This window comes from Mustela nivalis (assembly GCF_964662115.1).
Source record: "Mustela nivalis genome assembly, chromosome: 1".
In the NCBI taxonomy this organism is placed as follows: domain Eukaryota; kingdom Metazoa; phylum Chordata; class Mammalia; order Carnivora; family Mustelidae; genus Mustela; species Mustela nivalis.
In genome coordinates this window covers 180,496,936-180,518,931 of record NC_139020.1, presented here as the reverse complement: position 1 = coordinate 180,518,931, position 21,996 = coordinate 180,496,936, and the positions used below count along the sequence as shown (strand labels likewise).

Genomic DNA, 21,996 nt, shown 5'->3' with positions numbered 1-21,996 from the left:
AAGTCCTTCTCCACCCCTCCTCCCAAATCCCAATTGTGGAGTACAGACACATTTCTACAACACAGAAGGATTTTATAAGTTAATTATAACCCAAAAAATAGAGGGGGGGGAGCTCATTTTTCTCCCTTTTTAACTAACAAAAGCTATGATTTTATGGGAAGGCAATGAAAACACGAGATAAGTGTCTCTGCCGTGGATTAGCAGAAATGCATAAGGACATTCCACTTTCTATGCCAACATTAATTAGTGCCCCGCTCCAACGTCTTCTTGCCTTTGTTTTAATTTAAAATAAATCCAAGCGAATGTTATATTTTAGATCCTCTCCACATTCTTATTGACAAATAAGATAAGAGGAACATATCAGCAGAGACTAGGTCTTTCCACAAGCCAACTGGCAGCATGATACTGCATAATTATTATAGGATAAAGATTATTATGGGATAAAGCTAAAAAGCCCTAATGGAAACATTCGGATAAGGAAGAGATCAAGGGGGATATGAAAACAGACATACATCCTAACTAGGGTCTAAATGACAAGTTCTTACACCTCCTTGGTGACTTTGATTCAATGAACATTTATTGAGCACCAACTGTTGGCCATGCTGTGCTGGGTGCAGGGGATACAAATATTAAGACAGAATCACTGTCCTATCCTTGAGAGTTTGGGTATTCTCTGGCTACAGATGTAGTACTCACTCATAAGTTATATTGGTACATAAAGCTGATCCTCCACCATCCAAGAGAGGAGGTGTTAGTCTTAAATTGCCATTTAAATTTCAATTCATACCAGGCACATCTCGAATGCTCACTAGTCATATATGGATAGTGGTCACCACTCATATCGGACACGTGTGCATCAATACATATAGCTAAGAGACAGATAAAAAGAAAATGTACATCATCACAGAACCTTCCACTGTACAGACTCGGCTGAGACACCAAGTCACTGATCTCTATCACTTACCAATCCTACAAACTAAGGAAATTGTTTAGTTAGCCTATGAGTCCTGTTTTGACATGGACGCAACTAAAATTCCTTCAGTAAAAGAATGGCTAAACAAACTGTAACCTATCAATACAGTGGAATGCTATGGAACAATTGAAAAAAAAACGCAATAGGTTAACGTGTCCTAGCACACAGAGATCTCTACAATTTTTTTTTTTAAGATTTTATTTGTTTATTTGACAGACAGAGATCACAGTAGACAGAGAGGCAGGCAGAAAGAGAGAGGGAAGCAGGCTCCCTGCTGAGGAGAAAGCCTGATGCGGGACTGGATCCCAGGACCCCGAGATCATGACCTGAGCCGAAGGCAGCAGCTTAACCCACTGAGCCACCCAGGCGCCCCAGATCTCTACAATTTATATTGATAACACGCTGGATTAAGAAATATACAATGTAATACCATTTGGGTTAAACACAGTCATACCAAAATGTACCACATATTCTAGAGATCTTAAATACACAAATATACATCAACAACAACAACAATAAAAGTACTGACCTAACAGATATGTAGTTATTCTTACTGTGATGCCCAAAGGAGATCTGGCCCATATAATACATGTATATAAAAATTAAAAAAAGCTACTGGAGGATAAGGTCTTAATATTTCCTTTACTAAGATAGTGAGTTTAATTGGCACACCAACTATACTATCCAGATATGGATAAAAGTGCTCTGAGCTAAAATGTGTAGTTTTTTATATCTAAAGATTCTATGCTGGGGGCGCCTGGATGGTTCAGCACATTAAGCCTCTGCCTTCAGCTCAGGTCATGATCTTAGGGTCCTGGGATCGAGCCCCACATTGGGCTCTCTGCTCAGCCTGCCTCTCTGCCTCCTTGTGAACCCTCTCTCTCTGTCAAATAAATAAATAAAATCTTAAAAAAAATAATAAAGATTCTATGCTGGATAAGAGTTTACAGTTTATGTCATAATTCATAAGTTTTTGAAGTTTAAAACCCATAGAGTAAGCAAACACGGTTATCATGAATTTGAAAACAATCTGTGATTTCTGAAAATGAATCAATTCTCCCCTGTGCTCAAAGTTATTCATGCACCAGCCAATTTGGGGGGTTGGAGGGGGAAGAGCAGGGGCAGGGAATTATAAGAGACTTAGTTCCCATCCTCAAGCAACCTGCAGACTATGGAATGGCCCACACTCAGAAAGATCTTAAAACATAATGGCATACAGGTAATGGACTGGAAGTGCAGAAGGATACAAGAGCATATAGCAGATATGGAAGGGGAGTAGGAATCAAGTAGATAAAATGTGTGTTGTGGGGAAGGAGGCAATGATTCAGGCAAAGGATATAGGTAGGAGTGTGGAGATCAAAAGAAACAAAAATGCCCCCACTTGGACGTGGGTAGTGTAGTTAAAAGAGAGGAGGGAGACTGAGTCAGACTACGCAAGACTTCATCAGCCATGGTAAAGAACTTGGATCTTATTTTAAAGATAGTGGCAAGTCACTGGAGGGCGGTTTTAAATACGGCAGTGACATGATGAGTTCCTGCTTCTGTAGAAGGCTGCGGCACAGAAAATGGGAGACAGGAGGACAAGCTTGGCAGAATATAATGGGAGCTCTCTACTGCGGGTGATGGCAGCACAGACAATCTGAGACAGACTGAGGAGACAAAATTGGTGTGGTTTGGGCTCAATTAATGGAGAAAATAAATATGCTCGACTGTACCAGTTGGAGAGACAGGAACCCAGCAAATTTCTTTGAAATGTCTTTTTTTGGGACCCCTGGGTGGCTCAGTCAGTTAAGAGTCTGCCTTCGGCTCAGGTCACGATCCCCAGAGTCCTAGAATCGATCTCCATCAGGCTCCCTGCTCAGCGGGAAGCCTGCTTCTCTCTCTGCCCCTCCTCCTGCTTGTGTGTGCACAAGTGCACTTTCTTTCTCTCTCTGACAAATAAATAAATAATATCTTTTAAAAAAACAAGCATCTTTTTTTTTTAAGGTTAAAAATCTTCATTTTCTTTTACAGTTCCACAATCCTTTACCTATGATCCCCAAATCCAAAAAGCTCTGAAAACGGACAGAACTTCTGTATAATGGTGGCAAAACCTGATTTGATTTAACATGACCTTCTAATTCTTGCCCTATCCCATTCTGCAAGAATATTCTATGTACTTCATTGTAGAATAGAAATATTAGCATCTGTGACTCACGGGTACAACTGGAAAAGACATTAGGTTTGTGAGGGAACAGATGCTGTCTGTACTGTGCTATCTTTAAAAAATCTGAATTCAGCAATGCATTGGGCCTCCAGGGTTTCTGTGAGAAACTGTAGATGGTAAGTTGGCCATATTCACTTCCCAGTTTTCACAGTGATACACACTACTTTATGACCATACAGACCATAAATCTGTGCCTGTGTTTGGTCAGGGAGGCGGGTATGGGTCAGTCAGCTATTATTCTTGATTGTGTGATTCTCGAGTTACGAATGCATATGTAAATTCCAATGGCTGACTTTTAGACACGCATCAAGTAAGACGGGAAGCATTCGTGTTCGGGGAGTTTTCATGCCACTGAGGAGAAAAGTGCTACAGGCCTTAACCTCATGTATCTCTTCCCCTGGGGACTGATACTTGTTTCTAACAAGATGTGTGCTACAAGAAGCCAGGGGCGTCAAAAGGAATCAATCCCAGGCCTCTACCTACAACCTGTCAACAGTCTTTTTTTTTTTTTTTTAAACCCACTGGCACAGTACTCTGCTAGGGGACTTGGAAACAACAAATAAATGACATGTGATCCCAAACTGTTCTCAGGGAAGTTGCTCCAAAGAAGATGTTTTATGAATGTTTGTTAAAATAGTAAACTAGGGGCACCTGGGTGGCTTAGTCCTCTGCCTTCTGCTCAGGTCATGATCTAAGGGTCCTGGGATCAAGCCCCAATTGAGCGCTCTGCTCAGCAGGGAACCTGCTTCCCCCTCTCTCTCTGCCTGCTTGTGATCTGTCAAATAAATAAATAAAAATCTTTAAAAAAAAAAAAAAAAGGAAACTAGAAATACAGAGAATATTAGTGTGTAGAAAAAATAAAAAGCTAATCACTTTTGAGTTGAGAGCTTGAAATCAGAGAGAAAAGTGTATCTACGGAAGCAAGAGTTTCAGTGGATAAAATCTGGAGAGACAGGAGGGGAAGAAAGAAAAAAAAGATCAAAGCATACCTTCCTGATTGTCTAGTAACAGAACTCCCCATTGGGACCACTTGAGAAATATCATTAATAACTTACCTTATTCACCAAGCAATGTGTGGAGTTGCAATGACATTCACTTTTGGACAAAACTAACCTGCAAGCAGCCTAGTTTTCCTTGCGTTGTGAAGACAGGAAAGCAAGGAGGCTGGTGGTGGTTTTACGTACTTTTGCAAGAGTAGAGAAACTGACCAGAAAGGGCTTACCTTCAACACAAGAAGGCTGAGCCCGAGTTGTACCTGCAACCTGCCCTGGGAAGCAGGAGCACTTGACTGTTTGTGATCGCTCTTCTATGCGGTTCTTGTTACAGCACCTGTGGACAGCGACCACCTCACAGGTCCCTTGCTTGATCTGGTGGTGACCTGATGGATAAAACAGACCCAGTGCCATTAGCAAAAAATGAAGCTACAAAGTATGTGAATGGTACCATGACATTTTCCAGCTTCCTGCCCCATGCTTAAGAATCTTGGTTACTTTTTATTTTGATGTCATTTCAAAAATATATTAAGGTGTTAAGAATAGCGCAAAAACTTTCTAGAAACCTGTGGTGGACAGAAATTCAGCCCCCAGGACCTTCAACCCCTGGTATCAACCCCATTATGTTACATGGCAAAAGAGATTTTGTGGATATAATTTAAATCACTAGCTCAGGGACACCTGGGAAGCTCAGGTCGTGATCTGGTGGGTCTGGGACTGAGCCCCACATCGGGCTCCCTGCTCAGCAGAGAGTCTGCTTCTCCCTTTCTCTCCCTATTCGTGTGCATGCATGCTCTCTCTCTCTCTCTCTCTCTCAAATAAATAAAATCTTAAAAAAAATAAAATAAAAGTAATTACTGACTGGCTGATCTTAAGAGAAGGAAACTGTCCTAGATTGTCCAGGTACACTAACGTGCTCAACCTGAACTCTTAAAAGCAGAGAGGGCAGGAGGGGGAGTCAGATTGAAAACATGAGGAGGATTCAAGCACCACTGCTGGCTTAAAGATCTGGGGGTCAGAAGGCAAGGAAATGGTGACATCAGTCCTACACCCACAAGGAACTGAGTTCGGCCAACAAGCAGATTCTTCCACAGAGCTCTCTTAAAAGAATGCAGGCCTGCTGACACCTTGAGTTTAACCCAGAGGTCAGACTCTGAGCATAAAATCCAGCTATACTGTGCCAGACTTTTGACCTAGAGAAACAGGCCACTAAATTTGTGGTCATTTGTCACAGCAGCAGTGACTAAGATCTTTTATCTGGATTCACTATTGTTAACAAGAGTGACCCTCTTTGTTGTGTCATTCACTCTCCTTCACACATCTTTCCAAGCCATTTGAGAGCAACTTGCAGACAGGACACCCCTGCCCCTTTACTAACAGTGCAGTGGGTATTTCCTAAAAACAAAAACATTCTCTTACATAATTACCAAAATTAGGATATTTGACACTGATATGATGTTATTTACATGATGCTATTTCATGATCTCAGTTTTGCCAGTTGTCCTAATAACGTCTTTCCTAGCTATTATTCCCCTTGTGCAGGATCCAACTCAGGGACCTACATTATATTCGGTTGTCACGTCTCTTTAGCCTTCTTTAATCAGAAAGTATTTTTTGGCATTAATCTTTCCTTTTTTTTTTTTTTTTTTTTTTGGGCCTTAATCTTTCTTAACCTTGACATCTGTCAAGAATACATGGCCGTTATTTTGTAGAATGTCCCTCAGCGGGTCTAACGGCTCTAGTCAAAGTCTTCAAAGACTCCAACCCCAGCCAACAGCTTAACTGCAGTCTGATAATACTGAAGCAGGACCACCCAGCTAAAACACTCCCAGATCTTGGATGCCCACAGACTATGTCAAATTGTATATGTTGATTGTTTTCAGCTTTTACGAATTGGGCTACTTTGTTACACAGCGATAGATAAATAAGAATCATCTGTCTGTAACAGGATTGGAGAGACTATGTAAACTAGGTTGTAGAGACAATGTTTAGAATTTATTAATAAAAGACAACCTCTTCAAGCACCTTCAACTGTCACATACACTATTTACCTATGAATTGTGCCATGAATTACAAGCGATCTCTTCTCCTCATTAAAAGAAGCTTCCCCAGGGACGCCTGGGTGGCTCAGTTGGTTAAGCAGCTGCCTTCGGCTCAGGTCATGATCCCAGGGTCCTGGGATCGAGTCCCACATCGGGCTTCTTGCTCGGCGGGGAGCCTGCTTCTCCCTCTGCCTCTGCCTGCCTCTTTGTCTGCCTGTGCTCGCTCTCTCTCCCTCTGTCTCTGGCAAATAAATAAATAAAGTCTTTAAAAAAAAAAAAAAAAAAAAAAAAAAGAAGCTTCCCCAAAGATTCCCAGGGGCTAACCCTTTGCTTGGTTTCTGTTGTTCAGTGCATGTACTTCAAATCACAAAACTAGTTTAAATATCTGAATTATGGAATATTTGTTATCGATAAAACTAGCCCTTCCACACAACAACCTCTATATTATTCTGAAAAACTTCTAGCCTTTTTTCCTCTGTTAACTGTGGGTGGAAGCAAAATTCAATCACTGGCAAGAATGACTACTAAGGCAAAGTGTCCTTTGTTTTTTGTTGTTGCTGTTGTTGTTTTTAAGATTTTATTTATTTATTTGACAGAGAGCACAAGTAGGCAGAGAGGCAGGTGGGGTGGGGGAGGAACGGGCTCCCTGCCGAGCAAAGAGCCCAACACAGAGCTTGAACCCAGCACCCTGGGATCATGACCTGAGCTGAAGGCAGAGGCTCTAACCTACTGAGCCACCCAGGCACCCCGCAAAGTTTCCTTTGTAAAACACAAAGAAGCAGAAATAGTACCCAGAGACTCAAACCACCATCCTGAGAGAACGTTTTCAATGTACTATAGAAGAAAGCATAAAGTGATTAAAACTAGAAACCTAATTAAATATACACAACAAGAATGCTGATTTCCCACGCATAGTTGGATACATTAGTAAAAAAGTCAATAAAAATTGTAATTACAATGTCAGAAAAGTAGGGTGCACCTTTGGTGCTGAGTAAGCAGAACAGCGAGAACTGGGAAGAGTTCAAGAGGAGACCCTGTCTCTAATTTCCAGTAACAAGTAAGCACCTTTTTTAGGTCAAATGTTCCCTGAATGACTAACTATGTGTGTGTGTGGGGGGGGGGGGGGGGTGGAGTCATTCTCAGTCCTCCAACAGTGCCTTCCCCTCCCTGCTGGCCACTGTCACAGTTTGCTCAGCTGCCACACTGACTAGGTGGCTTAAACAACAAATCAAGGTCCTGGCCAATTCAGTTCCTGGTGAGGGCGTTCTTTGCAGCTTGCAACAACCGGGTGCCCTGTATGTCCTCACGTTGCAGGGACAGAGTGCTCTGCTGTCCCCTCCTTTTCTTCATAAAAACACCAGCTCTTCCAGATTAGGGCCCCTTGCAGATGACCTCATTTAACCTTGAATTCCTCCTCACAGACTTATAGTCTTATCTGGGGATTAGTGCTTTACAATAAGAATTGGGTGGGGGGCAGCAAATACTCAGTCCATATACCAGCCATCCTGCACGACTTAGATTTTCAAAGACCCTGAGGAGTCATGAAGGTGGCACTAAACCCCATTAAGAAAATAAAATAAATGCATTTTAGTAAGAGAATAGTTGAGAAGTGATTGGGACATTCATTAATATTATAGATGGTGTAGGATTTTGCTGCTATATAACAATCCACAAATGCAAACAGATTTTTCCCCTACTCTAATATGTCTGAATAATCAGCTTGTGTGGTCTAGGATTTTCACTTACTTAATACTGACTATGGTACCTCATTGATTTTTAAGACATAATGTTTTTCTCATAACTTCAATATTTCAGGTCTCACAACTGATAGCATCTGGTCATTGTAATTGGCAATGCTTTTCTTTCTTAGAAATACACAAAATAGCTGTGTATCTCACAACTGATGGCATCTTAGGTTTGATGAAATAGGGTAGGTTGCAGGCACTGTTTTAAATCTTTTACAAATACTATTCTGTGTGATCTTATAAAAATGCTACGATGTAGGTACTATTTTTATTCCTTTTGTACATTAAAAAAAAAGTACAAACATTAATTTGGCCTAAGTCACACACCTAGAAACTGAAGAAGACAGATGCACAGAATGCAGGGGAAAGACAGCAGCCAATATTTTACTAAAGGGAGCCAAAATGGCGTCTCCACCACAGCAAACCACAAGATATGGCTCAGTTTCCCATTGAAAACAACTTTCCTACAAGATGAGAGTTTTTGTGGGACTCCATAAAGACACTATTTCTAGTCATTCCTCTACTATTGACACTGGACTGTCGTCTTGGTATGTGCCTCATTTCTTTGTAATCTACAGTTCTCGACGTAGGAGGTAAGTATTCAGAAACAAGTACTTAAAAGTGCTCAAGGAATGACAGCAGAAGACAGGGCTACATTGTGGGCTACTAGGCACAGAAAGCATAGATTACATACTTGACTTGAATAGTTCATCCTCTGCTAGGTTCTCCAAAAAGAAAGAAAGCACATGAAGCAGGTATATACACATAAAGAGATTTATTGTAAGAAACTGCTTCACATGATTTTGGAAGCTGAAAACTCCCAAGACTTGGAGGATGAGTCAGCAAGATGGAGACTCCGGGGAGCCAAAACTTCAGTTCCAGTCTGAGTGCAAAGGTTTGAGACCCAGGAAAGCCAATGTTGTCATACTAGTTGAAAGACTGGCAGGTTCAAGATTCAGAAAAAGATGGTGTTTCAGTTTCCAAAGGCAAGAAAAGACTAATGTCCCAATCCAAAGTCAGGAAGAATTCTCTCTCTCAAGGTCAGTCTTTTTGTTGAACTGAGGCTTTCAGCTGATTGGATGAAGCCTACCCACATTAGGGAAAGCAATCTTCTTTATACAGTCGATCAATTCAAATGCTAAACTCATCCAAAACACCCTCAAGGAAACACACAAAATAATGTTTGATCAAACATCTGGGCACCACAGGGTCCACTCGAGTTGTCACATAAAATCGATCACCATAAACATCATAAAACTATGTAATGTAGTCATAACTGGATGGGGGCACGGAATGAAAGTTTTTAAAAGAGACAAGAAATTAATGGCTTTCGTGGTAAACTTAATTCTCTGGAAAAGTACAAGAGGGAGGCTTGTTCAGTAAGATTACTACCAAAGAGTGGCCACTGCACGTAAATTCACTTATAAACACCTCTCTTTTCAGCAGCAGGAAACATTTTGGTTGGTGATCCAACTTGAAAGCTAACGCTAAACACATGTGAGTATTAAGAGTGAGAGACGGTAGCTCAAACTTCTCATATGGGATTTACCTTACAGGCGTGAATTACAACAGGTAAGACTAAGTTATCCAAAAGTAGAGCTGCTCTCAGAAGCAAAACGGTCTCAACAGAAAAGAAAACACTATCCCCTTGGCGCTATCTCTTCATCTCTGTCAATTGCTGGGCCATTTCCCCTCCAGTTTGCCTGGGCAGGTGGAAGGGAGGATATTTATTTCTATTTAACCAATACTTCAATAGTGTACTATGCACAAGACACTGTTCTCCATGCTCCTGGAGACATATAAGTGGGGAAACTTAAAATTGGTACTTGATTCCTTTCCACACTTTCGACCATGCAATGCGGTTGCATATTTTCTTTTTTTTTTGTTTTTCATGTTTCATTTCATTTTATTTATTTATTTAAATTTTTTATTTATTTTCGGCATAACAGTACTCATTATTTTTTCACCACACCCAGTGCTCCATGCAATCCGTGCCCTCTATAATACCCACCACCTGGTACCCCAATCTCCCACCGGCCCCCACCACTTCAAACCCCTCAGATTGTTTTTCAGAGTCCATAGTCTCTCATAATTCACCTCCCCTTCCAATTTACCCCAGCTCCCTTCTCCTCTCTAATACCCCTTGTCCTCCATGGTATTTGTTATGCCCACAAATAAGTGAAAGCATATGATAGTTGACTCTCTCTACTTGACTTATTTCACTCAGCATAATCTCTTCCAGTCCTGTCCATGTTGCTACAAAAGTTGGTTGCATATTTTCTTTTTAGAAAAGGTGACTTAAAGTATTATCAAGACTATAACACGTTAAGATGGTGAATTCCTCACTCAACTAAAGTTAACATGGACATCATTAAAAACATTATAATTCTTAAAACAATAATTGATTACTTTGGGATTGCTAAAAGAAGACAGAATAACTTTGAAGAGTGCATTGCTTAAATCCTTATCTTTTTTTTATTAACTATGCTTTTAAGAAAAGTTGCCAACAACAAAGGAAATCCCCATTTGTCTCAGTGCAGTCAGGGCCATTCCACTGTTAAAGAGAGAAAATGCAAAACCTCATTTGCAATAGCAGTTCTTCCATTGAAACTACTTGAAAGCTGATAGGGAGTCAGGAGGCATCAAATTAGGGTGACTTACTTCACGCTATTATTTTCCTTGGATCCTTTTCCTTTTGTTCAAATCCCTTTTCCCCTTCCTCCTTCTGTCCAGCTCAAGAATATATACCCTTTAAAGGAAGCCTCACACTCCAGTGATCTTCTTAGAAGGCATTTATTTTATTTGAGTATGGTTTTTCTCTATGGCATTCTCAGCCTTTCTCTCCATGAAAGCACAACAGAGGAAAGAAAGCTGAAAAGAAGAATTCATGAAATGAAAGAAGACAATAGTGGCCAGTTATTGCCTTTGGAAAACATGCCTAGTATATCCTGGTTGTAGTTCTCTTATAATTCTCAACTTTCTCCCCCTATACCTGTCTCACTCAGCTTTCAGTCAAAAAGGCATCTATCACAGTATAAAAGTAAAACTACCGTAGCCATGGGACCACCTGCTGGGCAAGCTTCCTAACTTACTCTTGGAGACAAATATCTTCTGAGCCCCTAGCATGTGCCAGGGCCTCTGCTGGGTGTGAGGGCAGAGCAATAAAGAAGAGACATGGCCTTTGGTCTCAACAAGCAGAGACACCAAACAAAATATCTCACAAAATTCTTGAGGGCACAGTCTTCTCCTTACCTTTGGTAACAACAGAGGTAGCAATGGACTTGGAATCAGAATTGCTGCACTAGAATGTCAGCTTGCAGAGCTGGGCGATTTCATTGAACCTCTTACTTTCATTTTCTCATATATAATAGTTTATTATCTACCTTACATGACGGTTATGAATTTTAAAGTGCTTAATGAACACTGAGGTACTCGAAAAACTACAGATGTTGAATAAATGACTTTGTTTTTTGTCGCCACATTTATTCAATAAATATTTGTTGAGTATTCACTCTATGCCAGTACACGGTAACTATGCTGAACAAGACAGGCCCCCCCAAATCCTTTTCCTCCAGGACGTTTCATCTTTTAGTGATTTAAGAAACGCAAAGCAGGAAAGATACAATTTAAAACAGGGAGGGCCAGAAACTAATATTTGAGTGAAAATTAAAGCAGTAAGAAAACAGGTCCTTCAGACATCAGACGAAAAGAGGCCCTTATAGCTCTAGCTGTATGAGAGAAGGAGAAATTAATAGATGATGCCAGAAAGATAATGGAGGGCAAATGGGCAGATTATAGAGGGCCTCATGGGTCACTGTTGGAGTTTGGGCTTTTACTCACAATGAGATGGGAAGCCCTGGAAATGATGAACTTAGAATGACCTGCTCTGACCTACATTTTAAGAAGATGTATTATGATCGGAACAGACCCAAGAGGAGCAAGGATGGAAGTAGGGACATAACACCTGCCACAATAATCCATGGAGAGGTGATGACAGCTTGGGCCAAGGTCACAGCAGTGGGAATGATAAGAAAATGTTGGGTTCCGGATTTATTTAGAAGGTGGAAGTGACAGGATTTGCTGAGGGGTTAAATTTAAGATGTGAGAGGAAGAGAGGAGTCCACGCTGACCCCAAAGCTGTTGACCTGAACACGGAAAAGGTGGGGTTAAATAAATGAAGAAAAAACTAGGAGCTTGGCTGTTACATTTTAGATGCCAATTGGATTTTAACCGAGGAAGGTCAAATAGGCAATTAGACATTTAAGTCTGGAATTTGAGAGAAGTCTGGTTTTAAGGTGGACAGTTAGTCACCTTTGCAATATGAGACAGTATCTCAAGTCATGACACTGGATAAAATCTCCAAAAGAATAATAGTAACCAGATGATGAAAAAAAAAAAAAAAAGATCACTTACATGTTGAGTTTGGGAAAAGAGAAAAGGTAGCCAGTGGCCTAAATAGAACCAAAAATAAATGTGTGGGGCCAAAGAGTTGGGTTCAAGATGGCAGCACAGCAAGATCCAGAATTCACTTCCTCTCACAAACCCAATAAATTTCCAACTATATATGGACTAACTCCTTCTAAAAGGCACTGGAAAATTTCATGAAGAGAGCCTCCACAACAAAGGATAAAAGGGCAGCGATGAGACAGGAAGAAGCAGAGACATGGACTCACCAGGAAAAAAACATCGCAGTCTTAGTCAATCACAAGTGGCAGGAATTACAAAGGTATGGAACTTTTTCTTGAGAAGCGAGGGATTCAAGCTCCACATCAGGCATCCCAACCCTTAGATCCCACACAGCATAGACAAGCCCCCAAAATACCAGGCTTTGAAAATTGATGGAGATTATGTTCAGAAGAGCCAGAAAACTATGGCGAGTGGAAAAACTGTGTAAAGGGGCTCATGTGCAGAATCACTTGACCTAGAAACCATCTCAAAAACACCAATTTGAAAAGCCCTAGATAAAAGAGTCCATTTACTGATCTTAGAGAGTCTGCTGGAGAGGCAGGACACAGCAAAGACTCTTCACAGAAACCGAGACACTGGTGGGAGCCATTTTTGTGATCTCAATCTATCTTCTTAACACTAGCACTGAATGGTATCATTTTGGAATTCTCCAACTCCTAGCTATTCTCCAATTCTCCAATTGCTAGCACCAATGGGTGTGTCCACTGAAAGCCCCACCCACAAATGCAAAGAAGCAGTTGCTGATATATCCCAACAATGGGTCAGAGGAAAGACCTACCCACCCAACATAAGACCACCCAAGTATTTACAGCAAATATTAACAGAAGTAAGGGGGAAAGCTGAGAGTAATAGGATAATAGTAAGGGACTTGAACATTCCATGTACATCAATGCATTGATTATCCAGACAATGTAAGGAAACATTAGCTTTAAATGACACATTAGACCAGATGGACTCAGTAGATGAATATACACTCCATCCAAAAGCAGCAGAATACACATTCTACTCCAGTGCAAATGGAGCATTCTCCATGGTATATCACATGTTAGACCACAAAACACGTCTCAATAAACTCAAGACAAGTGCCATAATATCAAGCATCTTATTTGACCACAATGGTATGAAAGTACAAATTAGTTACAAAAAGATAACTGAACAACCAGATAGGTCTTTGAACAAAAAAGAAACTTAAAAAAAGAGAAAGGCAAATAAAAACAGAAAAAATGACACACCAAAATCTGTGGAATGCAGCAAAAGTGGGTTCTAGGAGAGAAGTTCATAGCAATGCAGACCTACCTGAAGAAATAAGAAAAATCTCAAATAATAAATTTAACTTTATACCTACAGGGCCTAGACAAAAACAAAAACAAACAAAACAAACAACAAAAAAGCAGCAAAACCCAAAATTAGTAAAAGGAGGGAAATACTAAAAATCAAAGTTAAAATAAATGAAATCAAGACTAAAGATACAATTTAAAAGATCAGTGAAATTAAGCTGATTTATCCATAAAATAAAATTGACAAACATGTAGCCAAACTAAAAAAAACAAACAAACAAACAAAACAAAACTCATTTAAAATCAGAAAAGAAAGAGGCAAAGTTATAACTTCTACCACAGAAATAAAAAAAGTATCAAGACTACAATGAACAATCACCTTCAAACTGGATGACCTAGGAGAAATGGGTAAGTTTCAAAAAACACAATCTTCTATGACTGATTTGGGAAGAAATAGAAAATCTGAATAGATCAATTACTAGTAAGGATATTGAAACACTAATCAAACCTCTCCCAACAAACAAAAGTCCAGGACTAGATATCTTCACGTAAATTCTACCAAACAGTCAAGGAAAAACTAATACCTATCCTTTTTAAACTCTTCCAAAAACTAAAAAGTTATTAAAGCTTCTAAAAACCTTCTATGAGGCCAGCACTACCCTGCTACCAAACCCAAAAAGGATACCACATGCACAAAAAAAATTACAGGCCAACATTCTTGATGAGTATAGATGCAAGAAACCTCAACAAAGTACTAGAATACCTAATTTAACAATACATGAAAAGGATCACACACCACAACCAAGTGGGATTTATTCCAATAATGCAAGGATGGTTCAACATCTGCAAATCAAGCTACATATCATATTAATAAAATGAAAAGTAAAAACTATATTATCATCTCAAAAGATACAGAAAAGCCCTTGACAAAATTCAACATCCATTTACGATAAAAAGTCTCAATCACGTGGGTATAGTGGGGACCTAGATGAACATAATAAAGGTCATATATAACGGTTCTACAGCTAGTATCATATTCAGTGATGAAAAGATGAAAGCCTTTCCTCTAAGATGTAGAAGACAAAGATGCCCACCTTTTCCACTTTTATTTAATGCAATATTATAAGTCCTAACTGAAATATTATGCAAGAAAAAGAAAGGCATCCAAATCAGAAAGGAAAAAAGGTAACTCACCATTTTCAAATGACAGACTACATTTAGAAAACACCAAAAAAGTGTAGGAACTAATAAATGAATTCACTGAATTTATAGGATATAAAATCAATATTCAGAAATTTGGGCATTACTATATACTCAAAACAAACTAGCAGAAAGAAAAATTAACAATACCATTTACAATATATCAAAAAGAATGTAATACCTAGGAATAAATTTGACCAAGGAGCTAAAAAACCTATACACTGGAAACTGTAAGATGGTGATGAAAGAAATTGAAAACAACACAAATAAATGGGAAAATACACTTTGTTCATGGATTGGAAGAATATCGTTAAGTAAGATGTCTGTACTACCCTAAGAAATCTACAGATTAAATGCAATATTTAACCAAAACACCAATGGCATTTCACTGAAGCAGAACAAATAATTCTAAAATTTGTATGGAACCACTAAAGACCCCAAATAGCCAAAGCAGTCTGGAGAAAGGACAAAACTGGAGGTATCAGTCTCCTTGATTTTAAACTACACTACAAAATTATACTGAGCAAAACAGTGTAGTACAGACAATAGAAACATACTGATCAATGGAAAAGAACTGAAAGCTTGTAAATATACAAATGTATATAGTGACAGTCTATATAAGAAGGAGCCAAGAACATCCAAGGGAGAAAGAAGAGTCTGTTTAGTAAATGGTGATGAAACACTGGCACCTACGAAAGAATGAAATTAGACTGCTGTTTATACCATACACAAATTTACTTTAAAATCCATTACACTTGAATGGAAAACCTGAAACCATAAAATTCCTAGAAGAAAAAATGGACAATAAGTTTCTTAACATCAATCTCAGCAACACCTTTGAGACTCCAAAGGCAAGGGAAAAATAAATGAGACTATATCCAATTAACAGCTTCTGTACAGCGAAGGAAACCATCATCAGATGATAAGGCAACCTAATGGAAGGCGCAAAGATATGTGCAAATTCTATACCTGATCAGGTACAAACAGACAAAATATATAAAGAACTCCTACAGCTCAACAATTTAAAAAAATAAATAAATAAGTAAAAACCTTTAAAAAATAGGCAGAGGATCTGAGTTTACATTTTTTCTAAAAGGACATACAAATGGCAAAGACACATGGAAAGATTCTCAGTATCACTAGGTCAATGGAAATTGAAACCAGAATGAGGTAACCCCTCATGCCTGTCGGAGTAGCTCTTATCAAGATCACAAGGAATAACAACGGTAACAAGATGGGCAAGGGTGTAGAAAAAAAACAATCTTCATACATACATTGTTGGTGGCACAGTCCCTGTGGAAAACACTACGCAAATTCCTCAAAAAACTATGAATACAACAAACAAAGGATCAAGCTATTCCATTTCTGGATATTTATCAAAATAATACAGAAAGTCTAGTTCAAATGATATATGCACCCTATGCTCACTGCAGCATTATTTCCAACAGCTAAGATAGGAAAACAAACTTAAGTGTCTATCAGTAAATGAATCAAAATGCATATACACAGACACACCAACAAGTCTGGAATACTACTCAACCATAAAAAAAAAAAAATGAAATCTTGCTATTTGGACAACACAGATGGACTTTTGAGGGTATTAAGCTAAAAGAAGTAAGTCGGGGGGCAACTGGTGGCTCCGTCAGTTGAGCATCCAACCCTTGGTGTCGGTTAAGGTCGTGACCTCATGGGTTGTGGGACTGAGCCCTAACTTGGGCTCCGTGCTCGGTGGGGCATCCACCTGAAAGATTCTCTCCCTCTGCCCCTCCCTAGACACATGTGTGTGCTCTAAAATAAGTAAATTTAAAAAAAAAAAAAAAAAAAGACAAAGACCATGTGATTCTACTTACATGTGGAATCTGAGAAATAAAACAAATGAGCAAACAATTTAGATTTTAAAAGTTTTCAAATAAGAAGTTGGCAGGGTGTCGATGGAAGTAAACTAGCACTGCAAGAAATAACCAGAAAGCACTATAGAGGGATAGCCCCCAGGTGCTTCTGTTTAAGTAGCTGCTCTGCTATCTCTCTACTTCTCTGAGGCTTCAACCATGGCTTCACTTCTCTTTGCCTTGGTGTCGGTATCTGCAAAGTAACAAACTTTCAGAGTCTTGATGTGAGCATAAAGGTAATAGAGAGAGTGTTGCATTGCTACTATTAATACCACCATTCTTATGAACTTTTTAAACAACTATTATACTGGAAAGATCTAGAAAGAAATATAAAAATCTGGGTACAATTCATTAAAAAAAAAAAAAACTATACTTCTCAGAACAAGGAAAAAGGAAGTTGTGTTCTAGAAGCAAAAAGTCAACACTTGCAAAGGTCCCTAACCCAACTGACAGTCATTGAATTTGAGATCTGAGATACTCAGCAATCCTTGTTTTAATTTTTTTCATCCTGGCACATGAATCCCTTTATTTCCCCACAAGTATTCATCAAGTAGTTCCTCAAACCCTGAGTTTTCCCAGCAGAAACCAGCGGATGCCAATTCCAGGCATTTCCAAAGACGTGAGCCATGACTCCCATCCCTACGGCATAGGACTATACTGGACGCTCCAGTTCCTATTTTTCCGGCTTCTGGTTTTACTCCTGGCGAGAGTACTTTTCAAGGTTTCAGACTCAGCAGGACCATTAGGGGACAGGAAATCAAATCAAGTGCCTTCCCACACTCAGTGGGTCAGACCAAGCACCCTTTTTCTGAAAGGGGAACATAATTGCAGAGACACAGAAGAGACTGCAAAAAAGCCTCTCCATTTAGAGGTAACCGATGAAGCAGAGAGCCCACATCACACTTCACTTGAGTCTCCCCTCTGAGCTCCAGTCAGCCACCCCTGCTTTCCTAGCACCAAAAAAAAAAAAAAAAAAAAAAGGAGGGGGGGTGCAGGGAGAAAGCTAAGTGTAAGGTTTATAAAAAAAAAAAAAAAGAACAAGCAAAATTGCTGTGTTCAAAGAACATATTTAAAAAGCTATCCATACAAAATAAAGTTAGAGTAAAAGCAAATGAGAATTACAGATAAAAAATAAAAGTACTTGTTTAGTCCCTGAAAGTCTCTCCCAGTAGATGCATTTATGATTTTAATAACATTTCATACACAGGTGAATAGATTTCTTATTTGTTGTTCTACTAAATTCGTGTTCAGAACCACCTCGGTAGATAAAAATAAATCTATGCACACATAATGTAGAAATTGGTGATGAGCTTCTATTTGTATGTTAAAACATAAAAAGTATATATGTATTTTTAACATTTTCCCTTAGAAAATTTTATTCTATTTTATTTTTTTTTTATTATGTTATGTTAGTCACCATACAGCACATCATTAGTTTTTAATGTAGTGTTCCATGATTCATTGTTTGCATCTAACACCCAGTGTTCAATACAGTACATGCCCTCCTAATACCCATCACGGGGCTATTCTATCCCCTAACTCCCCCTCCTCTGAAACCCTGTTTGTTTCCCAGAGTCTAGAGTCCCCATGGTTCGTCTTCCCCTCTGATTTCCCCATCTTCATTTATCCCTTCCTTCTCCTAATGTCCTCCATACTATTCCTTATGTTCCACAAGCAAGTGAAACCATATGATAATTGTCTTTCTCTGCTTGACTTATTTCACTCAGCATAATCTCCTCCAAAGATACAGATGCAGTAAAACAAAGGAACACATGCACTCCAATGTTCATAGCAGCAATGTCCACAATAGCCCAACTCTGGAAGGAGCCCAGACACCCTTCAACAGACGAATGAATAAAAAGAGGTGGTTCATATTTACAATGGAAATTTCTATTTTACTTCTTTTTTTTTTTTTAAGATTTTATTTATTCATTTGACAGAGATCACAAACAGGCAGAAAGGCAGGCAGAGAGAGAGAGAGGGAAGCAGGCTCCCTGCTGAGCAAAGAGCCCGATGTGGGGCTCAACCCCAGGACCCTGAGATCATGACCTGAGCCGAAGGCAGAGCCTTAACCCACTGAGCCACCCAGGTGTCCCAGTTCTCTTTTACTTCTAACCAAAATGGACTCCAACAAGAAAATGCATCATATTTTTCATCATGCCATAAGCAATATTTTAGGTGTTAAACTCTTTTTTTAAAAGATTTTATTTATTTATTTGAGAGAGAGAGACAGTAAGAGAGAGTATGAGAGGGGAGAAGGTCAAAGGGAAAAGCAGACTCCCCATGGAGCTGGGAATCCGATGTGAGACTCAATCCTGGAGCTCCGGGATTAGGACCTGAGTCAAAGGCAGTTGCTTAACCAACTGAGCCACCCAGGTTCCCTAGGTGTTAAACTCTTACAAACATTATTGTTGTTACCATATCCTACATGTCATTAAATACCTAAGTCCAGAATGAAAATAGAAAATTACCCTGACATGGCATCATCGACATTTCCTTAACAGCACTTAACAATTTTCAATTTTTTAACTCCAGTTAAAGATGCGAGAAAAACACCTTTGTTGATCTCTCTTTCCTAGGATCCCACTAAAACTATACTGAAGGAAGACAACAGATCCAAACTCACAAAAGCAGCTGAGAGACTTTGAATAAGTCTTTTGGGAGACGGAAAGCAGGTATCCAGTAAGTGACAAGCGGAAGTGGATACTGAGGGGATGAGATGGATTCATTTCTAAGCACCTCAATAGGTCCTTCAAAGCATGGCGTTGGAAGCATCCGCATACTCAAAATTAAAGTCCACTCGTCACTAAATCCTCTCCAAATTCAGAGATTTCACCATTTTTTAAGAAGGCACAACTGACCTTTGAACAACAGGTTTGAATAGCATGAGTCCCCTCATACCCGGATTTTTTTTTATAAATATAGTACAATGCTGTAAATGTATTTTCTCTTATGATTTTCTTAGTAAGATATCTTCTCTAGCTTACTTTATTGTAAGGATATGCTAAATAATGCATGTAACATACAAAATACATGGTAATTAGACTGTTGATGTTATCAGTAAGGCTTCTGATCAACAGTAGGCTATTATTAGTAAAGGTTTTGTGGGAGTCCAAAGTTACACACTGCACAGGGCTGGGTGCCCCTAACTCTGGTGATGTTCAAGAGTTAAGTGTACAACATTTGGAGAAATTTTCTAATATGAAGGAGACTAAAATAAACCAAGAGAAAAAATAAAATGAGAGGGCAGAGAATTAATGCAAGGAACAGACAAGGACCTAAGAGTACTAAAAGTAATTGTAAGACTCAAATTTTTTTTAAAAAGGGTGGAAGGAGAGATGATGAACTTTTACTATGTGTCATTATGTGTGTATGTGTGTGTGTGTCTATGTCTGTATACATGCCATTATACATATCCCATTAGTTTTATATGTAATTATAATGTATATGAGATCCATAGTTACGGAGTATATATATGTACACACACGTTCATTAAATCTTACAATAAGTAAAGTAAGGGAATAAGACCATTTCAAAGTCATCCATCAAATATTGAAAAACAAAAACAAAAAACAAAAAAAACCAAAAGACCTCCAAAACAAAACCAGACCACATCTCCAATCCAGGTAATAGCATACCGAAAATCCTATGATAAAAACATCAGCAATAAGAAAACACTCAAGAATTTTTTAATAGCAAAATCAATAATTTTGTCAAAGAAAACCTCCCTTGAAATTTGAAAGATAAAAAGAGATAGAGAAAACTGAAACCAAACAGGAAATACTTAGAGAAATAACATAGATGACTGAAAATCCTATTCTAGAGATAGAGAATGATAGCAAAAAGCAGTGAGAGTATCACAGAAGAAAAAAAAAAACAAAGAAAAAAATAACAAAAACAAAACAAACAAAACCAGAACAGACCAACACCATAACACAACACTATAACACACACTATCATGAAACGTCAAGTTTTAAGGATAACAACAAAAACATGCCAAAAAAAAAAAATGGTTAAGAAATTTGAGAAGCCAGAATAGGAGATATTAACATGCAGAAAAGGAAATGAAATAATTTTATTAGACTTCTCAAAACCAACACTGTATATGCTAAAAACCAGTGGAGTCATGTTTTCAAAATTCTAAAGGAAAATTTATATATCCCAAAAGATTGTCAATAAAATGTGAAACAAAATGTATTTCAGACATTGCTTCAAAACTTTTCTTTTCATGAATCCAATTATTTAAGCATTTACTAGAGAGTATGCTGTACCAAAATAAAGGAATAACGTTAGAAAGAGGGAGACGTAAAAAGACAAGAAATTGGGACGCCTGGGTGGCTCAGTGGGTTAAGCCGCTGCCTTCGGCTCAGGTCATGATCTCAGGGTCCTGGGATCAAGCCCCACATCGGGCTCTCTGCTCAGCAGGGAGCCTGCTTCCCTCTCTCTCTCTCTCTCTCTGCCTGCCTCTCCATCTACTTGTGATTTCGCTCTGTAAAATAAATAAATAAAATCTTTAAAAATAAAATAAAATAAAAAAAAGACAAGAAATTCAATCCAAAAAATCAGTGAAACAAAGCCACGGGGCGAGTGTCTCAGGAAGTCAAATGGAGAAGATCTCTGGAACAGAAGAGAATCTGAGACAACACAGAAGCTCAAAACATTTTATATATGCCAATCAACAGAACAGCTAGAAACAGTAAAACTGTCCAAGAGAAGCAATATAATCTTCACCTATCCTAACAAGGGTTAATAATAAGATCTAAAAATTGGTGAATCAATAAATCATAGCATATGCATATTGTTTAGAAACACGATATTAATAGAAAAATCTAAGGGGCACCTGGGGTGTTCAGTGAGTTAAGCCTCTGCCTTTGGCTCAGGTCATGATCCCAGGGTCTTGGGATCGAGCCCCACATCGGCTTCTCTGCCCAGTGGGGAGCCTGCTTCCTCTTCTCTCTCTCTGCCTGCCTCTCTGCCTACTTGTGATCTTGTCAAAAAAAGAGTTCTGATGTCATGCTGCCTAAGTTTAAATCCCCCTTTCATCCCTTGGTAACTGTGTAAATGTAGGCAAGTTTCTGAACTGCCTTTAAAAAAAAAAAAATCTAAGAAAAAAAATAGTTGCCGCTGGAGAACAGAATTCGGGTACAGAGAGTGGAGGCAGCTGATACTCAATAAGTATACCAATACGAATTTGGTAAATTTCAT

The 21,996-nt window shown here is 38.9% G+C and overlaps 1 protein-coding gene across 2 annotated transcripts in view; it reads right to left on the bottom strand.

The window, feature by feature from the left end:
- TAFA4 (TAFA chemokine like family member 4) overlaps nt 1-21,996 on the bottom strand; it is a 184,732-nt gene that overhangs the window by 15,130 nt on the left and 147,606 nt on the right. For both annotated transcript variants that reach the window (XM_082691333.1, XM_082691334.1), the window contains one exon: nt 4,402-4,557. In XM_082691333.1, the coding sequence (XP_082547459.1) occupies nt 4,402-4,557 (156 nt within the window). The remainder of the gene's footprint in view (nt 1-4,401; nt 4,558-21,996) is intronic.